Here is a 17,742-nt window from a genome sequence, read left to right on the forward strand (position 1 = left end):
TGACCCTCTGCGAGTAAAGAAGATTCATTTGTAATGTCAATAATAAAAATTGTCCCACCACTAAATCAGCCGGTGACTGAGTGAGCCATCTTCCTCACCACTAGTTTGGGTACATAGGCGTGCTTCTACTCGTGAGCACATTTTTATTCAGATACAGCCATTACAGCTTGAATAGGGGAACAGCCAGTGTTAGGGAATCTCCCCACCATAGAGAAGATTTAGTGCAGAAATTTCCGTGACTCTACCGTTCATTTGAACTGGTTTTGCTAAAATTTATGTGAATTCCACTTTTTGAAATGTTGAGTGTGGCTGAAAAATTATGGTGCAAAATAGGTGGGAACCATAAGTTGCTTACGGAAATGAAAACAGGCTTTAAGTTCTAATGTTTTGCCCTAGGGAGTAAAAGCACAGGCTCTTATATGTAAGCGTTAGAGTCTGCAGCCCCACAGTCCTAACTGGACAGTTTCACATATTACGCCGGTGACTAACGGCCATCTGCACACCACTTACTTTTTGTGCTTCTCCAACCAGACCACACTGTCTGACACTTCACAGGAATTGTCCGAGACCAACAGATCCAACAGGCTCTCGTGATCCACTTCGGCATAAAGTTTTAGTAAGGCAGTATCTACATCTTCCTGGTAGCCATTTGCCACTTCTGTGCTGCGGATTTCACTTAAATAGGATATGAGAAAACGTTTACAAGTAGCGACTTTTTCCTGGTCTCCCCGTGTCAGCTGATTAAGGTCGGCATATTCATGCAGGGGAGGATGTGCACGGATAAATGCAGAGGAGGATGGTAGGAGAAGGGGGTACAGAGAGATGAGTTCCCGGATGTCAAGGTGACTGCTTCTGCAATACAAAACAAAACACATCTAACAACAAAATTGAATATATTAAAGGCAAGAACATTTTGCAATTTTCAGAAGGATGTGGAAGGTTTTGTCACATTGTTAATATCTGAAATCGCTAAGCAGTGTCAAAGGGGTTTAAAGGGGTTGGCCATATTATCTTTATTTTATCAGATGTGTTGAGGACCTGATTCTGTGGCACTTACTATTATACAGGTATGACTGGCTCTCCTCCTGCTCCTGTTACCGCAGATTTCCTCACAGACTGCACAGATCTATCCATAAAATGGCTGCTGATGGAGGGTCATGTGACCAGACCGCTTCATCAGTCTTCTCCAATAACAATGCACAAGGGAAAGATGGTTTTCAATTGGAGGAAGCCAATGGAAAGAACAGGTCACGTGAACCTCCACCAGCAGCCATTTTGTGGACAGGAGATCTGTGTAGTCTGTGAAGGGAGGAGAACCTGGAATACTTCTATATATAAGTAGTGAATTTCCCCTTTGACTTTTACTTTCAGTTTCTGACAGGACAGATGACTATACAGCCATGCTAATCCATGTCACCTAATTACCTCTGGTACTAACATCACATTCTGAGCAATTACAGCTAATTTACCTGAATAATTCCTTTGCTTCTAAAAACTGAAGCTGTGCAAATTGTATAAAGCCAGCCTGTTGTAGTATTCTTCTATACATGACCTGTGGAGAACAAGCACTGGTTACTGAGCTTGTAAGGCAAGAAGTTGCATGTGACTGCTACTGCATTACTAATATTACAATAAGAAGAAGCTATGTACTCATTCCAGAACATACATACAAAACAAAAGCTTTAGGCAGGTGTGGAAAAAAATGCTGCATAGTAAAAATGTTTTCAGAAATGGAAGTATTAGTCATTTATCTTTGGTCAGTTACCAAAATGCAAAGTGACTTAATAAAACAGACACCAAGAAATGGGCAACACTGAGGACAGTAGATGTACTAGTCAGCCAAGGAAAATTAGTGCACCAGATGAAAGATAGATCATCATTACTTCCCGTCGAAATCAAAAGATGTCCAGCAGTGCCTTCAGTTCAGATCTGGTAACAAACAGACTCTGCTACACCGATCTAATGGTCTGAGAAGTCTGGCCAAAAGTGGTCTTCATGGAAGAATTGTGGACAAAAATCATAACTTCCACATGGAAACAAGACTCAACTGTGCACAAAAATAGAGGAACGGAGATGCAAAAAAATGACAGCCGGTGCTCTGGACTGATGACACAAAATGTGAAATTTGGCTGTAACAAAGACAGAAGAACAATACACACCTTCGAAATATGGTGCTGGACAGGGATGTTATTAACACCATGAATGGCAAGAAGAGCAAATAAATCAATTTTGGAAAAAAAAAAAAAAATCAAGCCAGACATGTCACTTGAACCAAGGATCACCAAGCTACAACTCAACTACTTAGGACACACCATATGAAGAGAGCAATCACTGGAGAAGGACCATCATGGTCGGAAGAATAGAAGAAACAAAGCAAAGAGGAAAACCAGCAACTTGATGGATTGATACTATCAAGATAACGGTGGAGAAAACCCTGGTGGACCTATCTAGGCTAGCAAAAGATCGATCTTCCTGCAAAGCCTTCATCAACCAGTCCCCAAGGCTCGAGATTGAGCTGGACATTAAAATAAAAAAAAAATAAGCAAGGCAGTTTGTTCACCACAGGGCTGGACAGTGGTACAATAATGAGTGTCTGCAGGCAACAGTGAAGCATGGTGGAGGATCCTTGCAATATCATCAGGGATAAGAATAAATTGAAGCCACTTTGAAGGTAAAACGCGATCACAGCAGATACTGATTTGATTTATATTTTTGTTTATTCACTTTGCATTTTCAGAGTTGATATAAATAAACTGTTAACAGGTTTTTTTTGTTTGTTTAGTTTTTTTACTTCCACACCTGCCTAAAACTATTGCACAGAACTGGTTATAGTTAAATATTTACTAATACTAGAGACAAAAAACCTGAAGGCACTACTACTACTACTGTGAGACTAAAGAGAAGAAAGTAGCGTATAAAGGTAAGGATCACCACAAAAAATATAACAAATAACAATATTAATTGTATTAGGACAATTAAAGTTAGACAAGCCACAAACAAATTAAAAAACAATTAAAAAAGCCACAAGGTTAACAAATGAACAACAGTGTGGAGGGCCTTGTAAGTGCCCCACACACAGACAAAGAGACCTTCCTCCATTATGTGCACCGGGAGTGTGCTACTCAGGATGGTAACCAGAGCTAAAGAGCCTCACCAGGATAAATCCTGCCAAATAACAGATAGCAGCAAATGTGATGACAAAATCCAATCGTGGTACCAAAGACAAAAATAACAGGATAAGGCCTGCAGACTCACAAAATATGGTAAAATAATAATAATGATGATTAAGTAAATAAGGCTTATAACCCCCTAAGAGCAGTTCAGTAATCCTGAGAGATGGTTAAAAAAGATAAATCACCCTCTGGAAAATAAACAGAGGGTTAAAGGAGGGAAAAGAAAGAGTAAGGGTATGTGCACACGTCCGGATTTCTTGCAGAAATTTCCTGAAGAAAACCGGAAATTTTCGGCAAGAAATCCGCATTTTTTTTTTGGCGTTTTTTTCCCGTTTTTTTCGCTTTTTTTAGCATTCTGCAAGCGTAATTAGCTTGGAGAATGCTCAAGTTTTCCAAGCGATCTGTAGCATCACTTGGAAAACTGACTGACAAGTTGGTCACACTTGTCAAACATACTGTTTGACAAGTGTGACCAACTTGTTACTATAGATGCAGCCTATGCAGCATCTATAGTAAAAGATAGAATGTTTAAAAATAATTTAAAAAAATAAAAAATGGTTATACTCACCCAGACGATCTCCTCAGCGGCGTCCGTTCCTATAGATGCCGGTGTGGTTCAGGACCTGTGATGACGTCACGGCTTGTGATTGGTCGCGTGAGTCACATGAGCGGTCACGCGACCAATCACAAGACAGTGACGTCATCACAGGTCCTGAACCACACCATCTATAGGAACCGAAGAGAGAGCATGCACCGGAGAGGCGGGAACACTTCGGGGGCCATCAGAGGGTGAGTATAGGACTATTTTTTATTTTAATTCTTTTTTTTTGACCAATTATATGGTGCCCAGTCCGTGGAGGAGAGTCTCCTCTCCTCCACCCTGGGTACCAACCGCACATAATCTGCTTACTTCCCGCATGGTGTGCACAGCCCCGTGCGGGAATTAAGCAGATCAATGGACTCCTAGGTGTGCGGAATCCCTGCAATTCCGCATTTTTAGTGAACATGTTGCTTTTTTTTCCGCGATGCGATTTTTTTGCGGAAAGAAATCGCAACATTTGCACAAAAAATGCGGAATACCCTGTAAATAATAGGAGGCATATGTAAGCGTTTTTTTTGCGTCTTTATCACGTTTTTATAGCGAAAAAACGCGAAAAATCCTGAACGTGTGCACATGGCCTAAGACTGCATAAGACCTGTTGGATCCTGGAGAAAGAAACTAACCCGGTCACATCATAGAGGAGGGGGAGAAACCCCACGCGTATCGCCACACAGCGTGGCTTCCTCAGGGGAAGTTCATTTCATTAATACACTCCCGGTGCACATAGTGGAGGAAGGTCTCTTTGTCTGTGTGTGTGGGGCACTTACAAGACTCTCCTCACTGTTGTTCATTTGTTAACCTTGTGGGGTTTTTTTTTATTGTTTTTAATTTGTTTGTGGCTTGTCTAACTTTAATTGTCTTAATATAATTAATATTGTTACTTGTTATATTGTTTGTAGTGATCCTTACCTTTAAACGCTACTTTTTTCTCTTTGGTCTCACACATTTACGAATACTAGGCGCTCTTCAAGTTGTCGGGTGAAGATAAACCGTGCTATTATCAAGTCCTGCCTGGTCTGGACATGGGATTTTCAGCTTCCAAAATCTTTAGAAAAGAAACCTCGTCTTTTCCTTGGCCTTGGTTACAATATGGGTTATAGTGTTGCATCGCATACAGACATACAGGTGCTTCTCACAAAATTAGAATACCATCAAAAAGTTAATTTATTTCAGTTCTTCAATACAGAAATGGCTATCCCAGTTGCTTGTGCACCTTTTTCTACCACACTTTTTCCTTCCATTCAACTTTCCATTAATATGCTTGGATACAGCACTCTGTGAACAGCCAACTTCTTTAGCAATGACCTTTTGTGGCTTACCCTCCTTGTGGAGTGTGTCAATGACTGCCTTCTGGACATCTGTCAAGTCAGCAGTCTTCCCCATGATTGTGGAGCCTACTGAAACAGACTAAGGGACCTTTTTAAACGATTCGGAAGCCTTTGCAGGTGTTTTTTTGCTTATTACCATATATACTCATGTATAAGCCGAAATTTTTAGCACTTTTTTTGTGCTGAAAACGCCCCCCCCTCAGCTTATACACGAGTCATGGTCCAGAAAGCCGGAGGGGAGGGGGGAGTTGGCGGCTGTAGCACAGAGACAGTTGCAGTCGCCGGCTTCCAGAAGACATCAATACTCACCCTCCGTCGCTTTATCTCCATTCCTGCATCTCTGTTCCGGCAGCTCTTTCCTGTTCCTGTGCTCAGCGGTCAGGTGGTACCGCTCATTAAGGTAATGAATATGCAGGCGACTCCACTCCCCCATAGGCGTGGAGCACACATTCATGACCTTAATGAGCGGTACCACCTGACGGCTCAGCACAGGAAGAAGCTGCCATGCTGGGACAATGGAGATGCAGGGACGTTCAGCGACGGCGCGAGGAGGGCGAGTATGACGGGGGAGGACGCCGAGCCATGCATACAAGGGGGAGGACGGGGGAGACCAGCCATGCATACAAGATGGGACGGGGGAGAACTGAGTCATGCATACAAGATGGGACGGGGGGGAGCCGGAACCATGCATACAACAGGGGGAGCCACACAGAGCAGGACGGGACGGGAGGGGGAACCACGCATACCGGAATAGGAATGAGGGGACAATGCATACCCGGCTTATACTTGAGTCAATAAGCTTACACAGTTTTCCGTGGCAAAATTAGATGCCTTGGCTTATACTCGGGTCGGTTTATACTCGAGTATATACGGTATTCTAATTAACTGAGATAATGACTTTTGGGTTTTCATTAACTGTAAGCCATACTCATCAACATTAACAAATAAACACTTGAAATAGATCACTCTGTTTGTAATGACTCTATATAATATACGAGTTTCACTTTTTGCATCGAAGAATTGAAATAAATTAACTTTTTGATGATATTCTAATTTTGTGAGAAGCACTTGTACATATAAGGACACATATTCCTACATACTGTTACCTCTAAATTTGGATGAACAAAGAAGCCAATTGTGGCTCTCAGTTCTGAAAGACATCTAACATCTATTGTAATAAACAGAACACATGTAAAGCGTTATTCTACCTGTGGTTTAGATGTAGTGAACAAATTTAAAAAAAAAAAGCAGATCCGAAGATTCACCAGACAAAACTACTTTATTATAAAGCCACTGCTCCCATTACCAACCTACATATTGATCTATTCTTTGTGCATTTAGCACTCATGCTGAAGCAAATCATTCCATCCCTGCAGTCTATAACACTGTACATTGCTTTCCTGTATAGTGTACTCACTTCCCTGAATTCTACCACCTGACCGCTGCTCAAACATTATCTAGATTTTTCCATTTCTCTTTGCTTTCTCTTCCCTTAAACTATAATGTCATCTATTCCATGATGACATAGCATCACATGGGCAGCTATAGAGGCTCTCGTTTTCTGTTTAAACGGTAACAGGAGCTGTCTAATAAACATCAGTAACAGTGATATGAGTTTGGGTCTACCTTCCCCCATTGGGAGCCTTTGTGAAACAGTTTTGGTTTCCAAGGCTTCAGTGGCGCAGTGTCACTGAAGCCTACTTTACAATTTTGCTATGCAATATGCCCAGTGTAGTGGTCCTTATTTGTGACAGAAAAAACAATAAAAGAACAAGTGTGTGATTGAAATATGGAATTCAATGAGCTGAGGAGTTTCTGTTTCCAACAGCTGTTTAATGTGGCTTACCCACAGGAAGCATGATTAAAACCACACAACAAAATTTGGGTTTGGATCTCAGACCAGTCCTCTACACTGGTTCTTGTGACTGGGAATTTAATTTTCACAAGACTTTCTCCATATAAAAATGAAAATCTGAATTTATAAGAAGCAGAAGTAATTTACAATAAGTTTATTCACCAACATATGAATGTGAACCTTTACGTTTGTAAAAGGGAGTCTGTCACCAGGTTTTGCTATCCCATCGGACAATAGTATGTGGTAAGGACAGAGACCTTGATTCCAGTGCAGGTCGTTGCAGCTTTGGTAAAATTCCTGATTTATCTGCTGCTTATCTACCAGTTCTCTGTAAACCACTAATTGGCAGCTTTCTGTGTACAATGTGCATTGGCAGAAAGCTGTGGTGGAGATGGGGTCATACAGAGTACCTGAAAATGGAAGATTACATGGAAGCCAGTTTACTAGTCCTCTAGTGATAAAATTACAGATTTATCAACAGGACATTATCAAATCTACAGCAAACAGCCTGGGAAGTGACTCACAGCTGGAATCAAGGTCCCTGTCTGCACATTAGGTGGCAATAACAGATTCCCTTTAAACCAGCGTAATTCATAACAAAGCCATTGCAGCCATCCATAAGGGTATTTGGGCAATCACGCATACATTATTATTGCACAGTACATAGCTCAGGATCGTGCACTTCTCTATAACCGGCTGACCAAACAGGAAACGCACTACCATTTGCATTAAATAACGCAATGCACAAGTAATATACAAGGACTGGACTGTAGATATTGTTTAATAGAGAAATACCCAGTGTATATATAAACTCCCAGGCCTCTGGTAGAGAGCCGAGAATGAGGAAGGACATAGAGAAAGTAAACATATATACTTTACAATGAATCCAGTACAATTACATTGTGCGCACCTGAAATTTCTCCTTTGGAATATTGTGCCGGGCACCCTTGGCAAGCACTAAAGCTTCTTCTACTCTCTGGTTTGATAAAAGATCCTGTATCTGCTTTTCCAAAGGTAAGGGGATTAATATATACACCCCATTACTGGTTGCTACTATTACCCTTCCTGTAAAACAGAGGAAATAAAAGATAGAATTAGTAATTATTATATTACATATCATGCACGGCTTTGCTCCTGAAGAGGATCTGTCAGCAGATCGAAAGTGACCAATGTTTTCTATTATTATATTCCCACTGCTCCCTTTCTCATCTGATTTGCTTTTTGCTGCTTTTTTTGTTGTTGCTTTTTTTTTTTTTTTTAATACGCCATACGATTCCTGGAATATGAGCCTTTTTATTTTGTATAAATTGTTAAAGGGAACCTGTCACCAGGTTTGGCCGATATAAGATATGGCCACTAACTTTCAGGACCTATCTACAGCATTCTATAATGCTGTAGATAAGCCCCCGGTCTGACCTGCAATAAGTTTTATTACACCCACCCAGGGGTTCGGTCCGGTCTGATGGGTGTCGCAGGTGCGGGGCCTCCCATCTTCTTGCGATGCCACCCTCCTGCTTGCTTCATGGCTCCCCGGCATTGTGCTCCTGAGCAGGCGTACTTATATGCCCTGTTGAGGGCAGAGTAAAGTACTACAGTGTGCAGGCGCTGGGAAAGGTCAGAGAGGTACAGCACCCCCGGGTGAGTACAATAAAACTTATTTTACTTATCTTTCAGGTCGGGTTAGGGGCTTATATATAGCATTATAGAATGCTGTGTATAAGCCCTGAAAGGCACTGGCCGCATCTTATATCGGCCAAAACCGCTGACAGGTTCCCTTAAAAACATTTACCAATTGGGTGTGGCTAGCAGGATTCTCCAAAGACGTGTCTTTAGGCTGCTCTACATAATTACCCTATGAACTTCTGGAACTGTATGGTGGATTAGAACTTGAATACTCGGGAGCAGTAGGAATACAATAATAGCTGAAAAGATAAACTACCAGCTACTTCATGCGATGGGCGGCATGAATCAGAGTCCGGCTGCATTACTCCACACAAGTGATGAGTGAATGTGCTGGGATAAGGTGTTATTCTGAGCATGCTCGGGTGCTAACGGAGTGTCTTCAGCGTGCTCAAAAAATATGTTCTAATCCCCATGGCTATTAGACTGCCACAACACATGAAGGGATTGCTTAACACACAGGCAATCCCTGTATGTGTTGCGACTAACAGCCGCGAGACATGCAGCCGCGGGGACTCATTTTTCAAGCACGCCGAAGACACACTGTTAGCACACGATCATCGGATAACACCTTAGGGTACTTTCACACTAGCGTTTTTTGAAATCCGTCGCAATGCGTCGTTTTGCCGAAAAAACGAATCCTGCAAAAGTGTTTGCAGGATGCGTTTTTTCCCCATAGCCTAATATTAGACGACGCATTGCGACGGATTTACACACGTCGCACCCGTCGTGCGACGGATGCGTCGTGCAGTGGCGGACCGTCGGGAGCAAAAAACGTTGCTTGCAACATTTTTTGCTCCGTCGTAAACGTCTTCTCCGACCGCGCATGCGCGGCCGGAACTCCGCCCCCACCTCCCCGCACCTCACAATGGGGCAGCGGATGCGCTGGAAAAATGCATCCGCTGCCCCCGTTGTGCGGCGGAGACCACGCTAGCGTCGGGAACGTCGGCCCGACGCACAGCGACGGGCCGAGCCCGACGCTAGTGTGAAAGAAGCCTTACCCAAGCATGTTCACTTATCACTGCTGCACACATGTACGAGTGGGGAAACTAAGTATTTTATACACTGCCGATTTTGCAAGTTTTCCCACCTTCAAAGAATGGAGAGTTCTGTAATTTTTAGGGTAAGTTCACACTAAGGGGTTTTTCAGCATTTTTTATGCTGCAAAACTTGATCTCTTGGCAGAAAAGAAGCTGCAGAAAAAAATGCATGTTTTTCTTGCGTTTTTAGCTGCGGATTTCGCATGCAAGATTAGTTTCTTGTGCATGCTGATTGTGCAAAAAACCATGCAAAAATTTGCATTAAAAAAAACACTGCAAAAAATGCCTAGTGTGAATTTAGTCTTATCATAGGTACACCAACTGTGAGAGCCAGAATCTTAAATCACATTGTATGATTTTTACATAATTAATTTGCATTTTATTGCATGAAATAAGTATTTGATACAATAGAAAAACAGAACTTAATATTTAGTACAGAAACTTATGTCAGAATCATTCTTACCCCACGAGGCGAGATCTTGCATGGAGCCCCAGACCAAGGAAGATGGACAGTTATCTTGTGTTTCTTAGGCTAGGTTCACATTGCATTAGTGGGTGATCGCTAAGGCTAGGTTCACATTGCGTTAGTGGGTGATCGCTAACGGACAGCGTTGCACGGCGAAAATGTCGCAATTAACGCCGTGCAACGGGTCCGTTAGCGCACCCATTGACAGCAATGTAAATTTCGCCTGTAGCGCATCACTAGCGCGTGCCTTTTTCGGCTCGCGCTAGCGATGTGCCGTTCTTTTGTAGCGCGCCTCGGACGCCGCTTGCAGCGTCCGCGGCGCGCCCGAGGTCCGTTCCCCGCTCTCGCAGATCGGGGATCTGCGAGAGCGGGGACGTTAGCGCGACCCCTAAATGCGGCCCCTACAAAAACATTGCGTTAGCGCAATCCGCAAGCACTAGCGCTAAACGGATTGCCCTAACGCAATGTGAACCTAGCCTTACATTTTCTAATAATTGTGCCAGCAGTTGTTGCCTTCTCACCAAGCTGCTTGCCTATTGTCCTGTAGCCCATCCCACCCTTGTGCAGGTCTACAATTCTGTCACTGTTGTCATTGGACAGCTCTTTGGTTTTGGCCATGGTGGAGAGATTGGAGTGTGATTGATTGAGTGTGTGGACAGGTGTCTGTTATACAGGTAACTAATGAGTTCAGACAGGTTCAATTTAGGCTACTTTCACACTAGCGTCGTGCACTGCACGTCGCTATGCGTCGTTTTGGAGTGCTTGCAGGATGCATTTTTTCTCCATTGACTTGCATTAGCGACGCAGTGTGACGCATTGCCACACGTCGCAACCATCGTGCGATGGTTGCGTCGTGTTGTGTCGGACCGTCGCCACCAAAAAACGTTGCTTGCAACGTTTTTTGGTGCGTCGTTCCTGTCTTTTCCGACCGCGAATGCGCGGCCGGAACTCCGCCCCCGCCTCCCCGCACCTCACAATGGGGCAGCGGATGCGTTGAAAAACAGCATCCGCAGCCCCCGTTGTGCGGCGCATTCACTGCTAGCGTCGGTACGTCGCAATTCGTCGTGTGTCGTCCAACGAAAGTAGCCTAATACAGGTAAGTGCAGAGTAGGAGAACTTCTTAAAGAAAAACTAACAAGTCTGTGCCAGAATTCTTGCTGGTTGGTAGGTGATCAAATACTTATTTATGCTTAAAAAAAAAAAATGCAATTTAACCCCTTAAACCCATATGACGTACTATCCCTTCGAGGCGACCTGGGACTTAATTCCCAGGGACGGGATAGTACGTCATGCGATCGGTCGCGCTCACAGGGGGAGCGCATCCAATCGCGGCCGGGTGTCAGCTGACTATCGCAGCTGACATCCGGTACTATGTGCCAGGAGCGGTCATGGACCGCTCCCAGCACATTAACCCCCGGCACACTGGGATCAAACATAATCACAGTGTCCCGGGGGCATAGGGAAGCATCGCAAAGGGAGGGGGCTCCCTGCGGGCTTCCCTGAAACGATCGGTAGAGAAGGCGATGTGCTCACCTTGTACCAAGCGTCTCCTCCCTGCAGGCTCCGGATCCAAAATGGCCGCGGGGCTGCTCAGAGCAGGCGCTGGTAAGCCAGGAGCAGGGCACGCCAGATCGCTGATCTGACAAAGTGCTCTGCAAAGTGTCAGATCAGCGATCTGTCACTATACAGTAATGTCCCCCCTGGGACAAAGTAAAAAAAAAAAAAATTAGATGTGTAAAAAAAAAAAATTCCTAAATAAAGAAAAAAATATATATATTGTTCCCATAAATACATTTCTTTAAATAAATAAAAAAAACAATAAGAGTACACATATTTAGTATCGCCGCGTCCGTATCAACCCGACCTATAAAACTGTTCCACTAGTTAACCCCTTCAGTGAACATCGTAAAAAAACCAAAAAAACCCGAGGCAAAAAAACGCTTCATTATCATACCGCCGAACAAAAAGTGGAATAACACGTGATCAAAAAGACGGATATAAATAAACATTGTACCGCTGAAAACGCAATCTTGTCCCGCAAAAAACGGGACAGTCCTCAGAATAAAGCGATGCAAAAATAATTATTTTTTCTATAAAATAAAAATAGTTTTTATCGTATAAAAGCGCCAAAACATAAAAAAATGATGTAAATGAGGTATCGCTGTAATCATACCGGCCTGAAGAATAAAACTGCTTTATCCATTTTACCAAACGTGGAACGGTATAAACGCCCCCCCAAAAAAGAAATTCATGAATAGCTGGTTTTTGGTCATTCTGCCTCACAAAAATCGGAATAAAAAGCGATCAAAAAATGTCACGTGTCCAAAAATGTTACCAATAAAAACGTCAACTCGTCCCGCAAAAAACAAGACCTAACATGACTCTTTGGACCAAAATATGGAGAAATTATAGGTCTCAAAATGTGGTAACGCAAAAAATATTTTTTGCAATAAAAAGCGTCTTTTAGTGTGTGACAGCTGCCAATCATAAAAATCCACTAAAAAAACCCGCTATAAAAGTAAATCAAACCCCCCTTCATCACCCCCTTAGTTAGGAAAACATAAAAAAAATTAAAAAAATGTATTTATTTCCATTTTCCCATTAGGGTTAGGGCTAGGGTTGGGGCTACAGTTAGGGTTGGGGCTAAAGTTAAGGTTAGGGCTACAGTTAGGGTTGGGGCTAAAGTTAGGGTTAGGATTACATTTACGGTTGGGATTAGGGTTAGGGGTGTGTCAGGGTTAGGGGTGTGGTTAGGGTTATGGTTGGGATTAGGGATGTGTTTGGGATAGGGTTTCAGCTAGAATTGGGGGTTTCCACTGTTTAGGCACATCAGGGCTCTCCAAACGCGACATGGCGTCCGATCTCAATTCCAATTTTGCGTTGAAAAAGTAAAACAGTGCTCCTTCCCTTCCGAGCTCTCCCGTGCGCCCAAACAGGGGTTTACCCCAACACATGGGGTATCAGCATACTCAGGACAAATTGGACCACAACTATTGGGGTCCAATTTCTCTTGTTACCCTTGGGAAAATAAAAATTTGGGGGGCTAAAAAAACATTTTTGTGGGAAAACAATTAGTTTTTATTTTCACAACTCTGCATTATAAACTGTAGTGAAACACTTGGGGGTTCAAAGCTGTCAAAACACATCTAGATAAGTTCCTTAGGGGGTCTACTTTCCAAAATGGTGTCACTTGTGGGGGGTTTCAATGTTTAGGCACATCAGGGGCTCTCCAAACGCAACATGGCGTCCCATCTCAATTTGTCAATTTTGCATTGAAAAGTCAAACGGCGCTCCTTCCCTTCCAAGCTCTACCATGCGCCCAAACAGTGGTTTACCCCCACATATAAGGTATCAGCGTATTCAGAACAAATTGTACATCTTTTGAGGTCAATTTTCTCCTGTTACCCTTGATAAAATAAAACAAATTGGAGCTGAAGTAATTTTTTTGTGAATTGGTGTTGTAAAAATGAGAAATTGCTAGTCAACTTTTAACCCTTATAACTCCCTAACAAAAAAAAATTTTGGTTCCAAAATTGTGCTGATGTAAAGTAGACATGTGGGAAATGTTACGTATTAATTATTTTGTGTGACATATCTCTGTGATTTAAGGGCATAAAAATTCAAAGTCGGAAAATTGCAAAATTTTCAAAATTTTCACCAAATTTCCGTTTTTTTTCCCACAAATAAATGCAAGTTATACTGAAGAAATTTTACCACTATAATGAAGTACAATATGTCACGAGAAAACAATGTCAGAATCGCCAAGATCCGTTGAAGCGTTCCAGAGTTATAACCTCATAAAGGGACAGTGGTCAGAATTGTAAAAATTGGCCCGGTCATTAACGAGCAAACCACCTAAGGGGTTAATTATGTAAAAACAATGTGATTTTCTGTTTTTTATTTTTAGATTCTCTCTCTCATAGTTGAAGTGTACCTAAGATAACAATTACAGTCCTTTCCATTCTTTGTAGGTGGGAAAACTTGCAAAATCGGCAGTGTATCAAATGCTTATTTTCTCCACTGTATGTTTAACCCCTTCATGACCCAGCCTATTTTGGCCTTAATGACCTTGCCATTTTTTGCAATTCTGACCAGTGTCCCTTTATGAGGTAATAACTCAGGAACGCTTCAACGGATCCTTGCGGTTCTGAGATTGTTTTTTCGTGACATATTGGGCTTCATGTTAGTGGTAAATTTAGGTCGATAATTTCTGAGTTTATTTGTGAAAAAAACGGAAATTTGGCAAAAATTTTGAAAATTTCGCAATTTTCACATTTTGAATTTTTATTCTGTTAAACCAGAGAGTTATGTGACACAAAATAGTTAATAAATAACATTTCCCACATGTCTACTTTACATCAGCACAATTTTGGAAATAATTTTTTTTTTTGCTAGGAAGTTATAAGGGTTAAAATTTGACCAGTGATTTCTCATTTTTACAACAAAATTTACAAAACCATTTTTTTTAGGGACCACCTCACATTTGAAGTCAGTTTGAGGGTTCTATATGGCTGAAAATACCCAAAAGTGACACCATTCTAAAAACTGCACCCCTCAAGGTGCTCAAAACCACATTCAAGAAGTTTATTAACCCTTCAGGTGTTTCACAACAGCAGAAGCAACATGGAAGGAAAAAGTGAACATTTAACTTTTTAATCACAAAAATGATCTTTTAGCAACAATTTTTTTATTTTCCCAAGGGTAAAAGGAGAAACTGGACCACAAAAGTTGTTGTCCAATTTGTCCTGAGTACGTTGATACCTCATATGTGGGGGTAAACCACTGTTTGTGGGCACGGCAGGGCTCGGAAGCGAAGGAGCGCCATTTGACTTTTTCAATGAAAAATTGGCTCCAATCTTTAGCGGACACCATGTCGCGTTTGGAGAGCCCCCGTGTGCCTAAACATTGGAGCTCCCCCACAAGTGACCCCATTTTGGAAACTAGACGCCCCAAGGAACTTATCTAGATGCATAGTGAGCACTTTAATCCCCCAGGTGCTTCACAAATTGATCCGTAAAAATGAAAAAGTACTTTTTTTTTCACAAAAAATTTCTTTTAGCCTCAATTTGTTCATTTCCACATGGGCAGCAGGATAAAATGGATCCTAAAATGTATTGGGCAATTTCTCCTGAGTACACTGATACCTCACATGTGGGGGTAAACCACTGTTTGGGTGCACAGCAAGGCTCGGAAGGGAAGGCGCGCCATTTGACTTTTTGAATGAAAAATTATCTCCATCGTTAGCGGACACCATGTCGCGTTTGGAGAGACCCTGTGTGCCTAAACATTGAAGCTCCCCCACATGTGACCCCATTTTGGAAACTAGACCCCCCAAGGAACTTATCTAGATGCATAGTGAGCACTTTAAACTCTCAGGTGCTTCACAAATTGATCCGTAAAAAATGAAAAAGTACTTTTTTTTCACAAAAAAATTTTTTTAGCCTCAATTTTTTCATTTTCACATGGGCAACAGGATAAAATGGATCCTAAAATTTGTTGGGCAATTTCTCTTGAGTACGCCGATACCTCATATGTGGGGGTAAACCACTGTTTGGGTGCACGGCAAGGCTTGGAAGGGAAGGCGCGCCATTTGACTTTTTCAATGGAAAATTAGCTCCAATCGTTAGTGGACACCATGTTGCGTTCGGAGAGCCCCTGTGTGCCTAAACATTAGAGCTCCCCTACAAGTGACCCCATTTTGGAAACTAGACCCCCCAAGGAACTAATCTAGATGTATAGTGAGCACTTAAAACCCCCAGGTGCTTCACAGAAGTTTATAACGCAGAGCCATGAAAATAAAAAAATATTTTTCTTTCCTCAAAAATGATTTTTAGCCCGGAGTTTTTTATTTTCCCAAGGATAATAGGAGAAATTGGACCCCAAATGTTGTTGTCCAGTTTGTCCTGAGTACGATGATACCCCATATGTGGGGGTAAACCACTGTTTGGGCGCACGGCAGGGCTCGGAAGGGAAGGCACGCCATTTGGCTTTTTGAATGGAAAATTAGCTCCAATCATTAGCGGACACCATGTCACGTTTGGAGAGCCCCTGTGTGCCTAAACATTGGAGCTCCCACACAAGTGACCCCATTTTGGAAACTAGACCTCCCAAGGAACTAATCTAGATGTGTGGTGAGCACTTTGAACCCTCAAGTGCTTCACAGAAGTTTATAACGCAGAGCCATGAAAATATAAAATTATTTTTCTTTCCTCAAAAGTGATTTTTTTAACCCACAATTTTTTATTTTCCCAAGGGTAACAGGAGAAATTGGACCCCAAAAGTTGTTGTGCAGTTTCTCCTGAGTACGCTGATACCCCATATGTGGGGGTAAACCACTGTTTTGGCACACATCGGGGAGCGGAAGGGAAGTAGTGACGTTTTGAAATGCAGACTTTAATGGAATGCTCTGCGGGCGTCACGTTGCGTTTGCAGAGCCCCTGATGTGCCTAAACAGTAGGAACTCCCCACAATTGACCCCACTTTGGAAACTAGACCCCCAAGGGAACTTATCTAGATGTGTGGTGAGCACTTTGAACCCCCAAGTGCTTCACAGAAGTTTATAACGCAGAGACGTGAAAATAAAAAATGTGTTTTCTTTCCTCAAAAATATTTTTTTAGCCCAGAATTTTTTAATTTTCCCAAGGGTAACAGGAAAAATTTGACCCCAAAAGTTGTTGTCCAGTTTCTCCTGAGTACGCTGATACCCCATATGTGGGGGTAAACCACTGTTTGGGCACATGGCGGGGCTCGGAAGGGAAGTAGTGACGGTTTGGAATGCAGACTTTGATGGAATGGTCTGCGGGAATCATGTTATGTTTGCAGAGCCCCTGATGTGCCTAAACAGTAGAAACCCCCCACAAGTGACCCCATTTTGGAAACTAGACCCCCCAAGGAACTTATCTAGATGTGTGGTGAGCACGTTCAACCCCCAAGTGCTTCACAGAAGTTTACAACGCAGAGCCGTGAAAATAAAAAATCATTTTTCTTTCCTCAAAAAAGATGTTTTAGCAAGCAATTGTTTATTTTCACAAGGGTAACAGGAGAAATTGGACCCCAATATTTGTTGCCCAGTTTGTTGTGAGTACGCTGGTACCCCATATGTGGGGGTAAACCACTGTTTGGGCGCACGTCAGGGCTCGGAAGGGAAGTAGTGACATTTGAAATGCAGACTTTGATGGAATGGTCTGCGGGCGTCACGTTGCATTTGCAGAGCCCCTGATGTGCCTAAACAGTAGAAACACCCCACAAGTGACCCCATTTTGGAAACTAGACCCCAAAAGGATCTTATCTAGATGTGTGGTGAGCACTTTCAACCCCCAAGTGTTTCACATAAGTTTATAACGTAGAGCCGTGAAAATAAAAAATAATTGTTCTTTCCTCAAAATTATGTTTTAGCAAGTATTTTTTTATTTTTGCAAGGGTAACAGGAGAAATTGGACCCCAATAGTTGTTGCCCAGTTTGTCCTGAGTACGCTGGTATCCCATATGTGGGGGTAAACCACTGTTTGGGCGCACGTCGGGGCTTGGAAGGGAGGGCGCACCATTTGACTTTTTGAACGCAAGATTGGCTGGAATCATTGGTGGCGCCATGTTGCGTTT

General features: G+C 42.5%; 1 protein-coding gene across 2 annotated transcripts in view; it reads right to left on the reverse strand.

Annotated features, from left to right (window-relative positions):
• The window catches only part of TGFBRAP1 (transforming growth factor beta receptor associated protein 1), a 71,711-nt gene that overhangs the window by 25,453 nt on the left and 28,516 nt on the right, over window positions 1-17,742 (reverse strand). For both annotated transcript variants that reach the window (XM_077296662.1, XM_077296663.1), the window contains exons 4-6: window positions 7,868-8,022; window positions 1,470-1,552; window positions 511-852 (exon numbers count right to left, since the gene is read on the reverse strand). In XM_077296662.1, coding sequence (XP_077152777.1) covers window positions 511-852; window positions 1,470-1,552; window positions 7,868-8,022 — 580 coding nt within the window. The remainder of the gene's footprint in view (window positions 1-510; window positions 853-1,469; window positions 1,553-7,867; window positions 8,023-17,742) is intronic.

This window comes from Ranitomeya variabilis, chromosome 3, assembly GCF_051348905.1.
Source record: "Ranitomeya variabilis isolate aRanVar5 chromosome 3, aRanVar5.hap1, whole genome shotgun sequence".
Lineage (NCBI taxonomy): Eukaryota > Metazoa > Chordata > Amphibia > Anura > Dendrobatidae > Ranitomeya > Ranitomeya variabilis.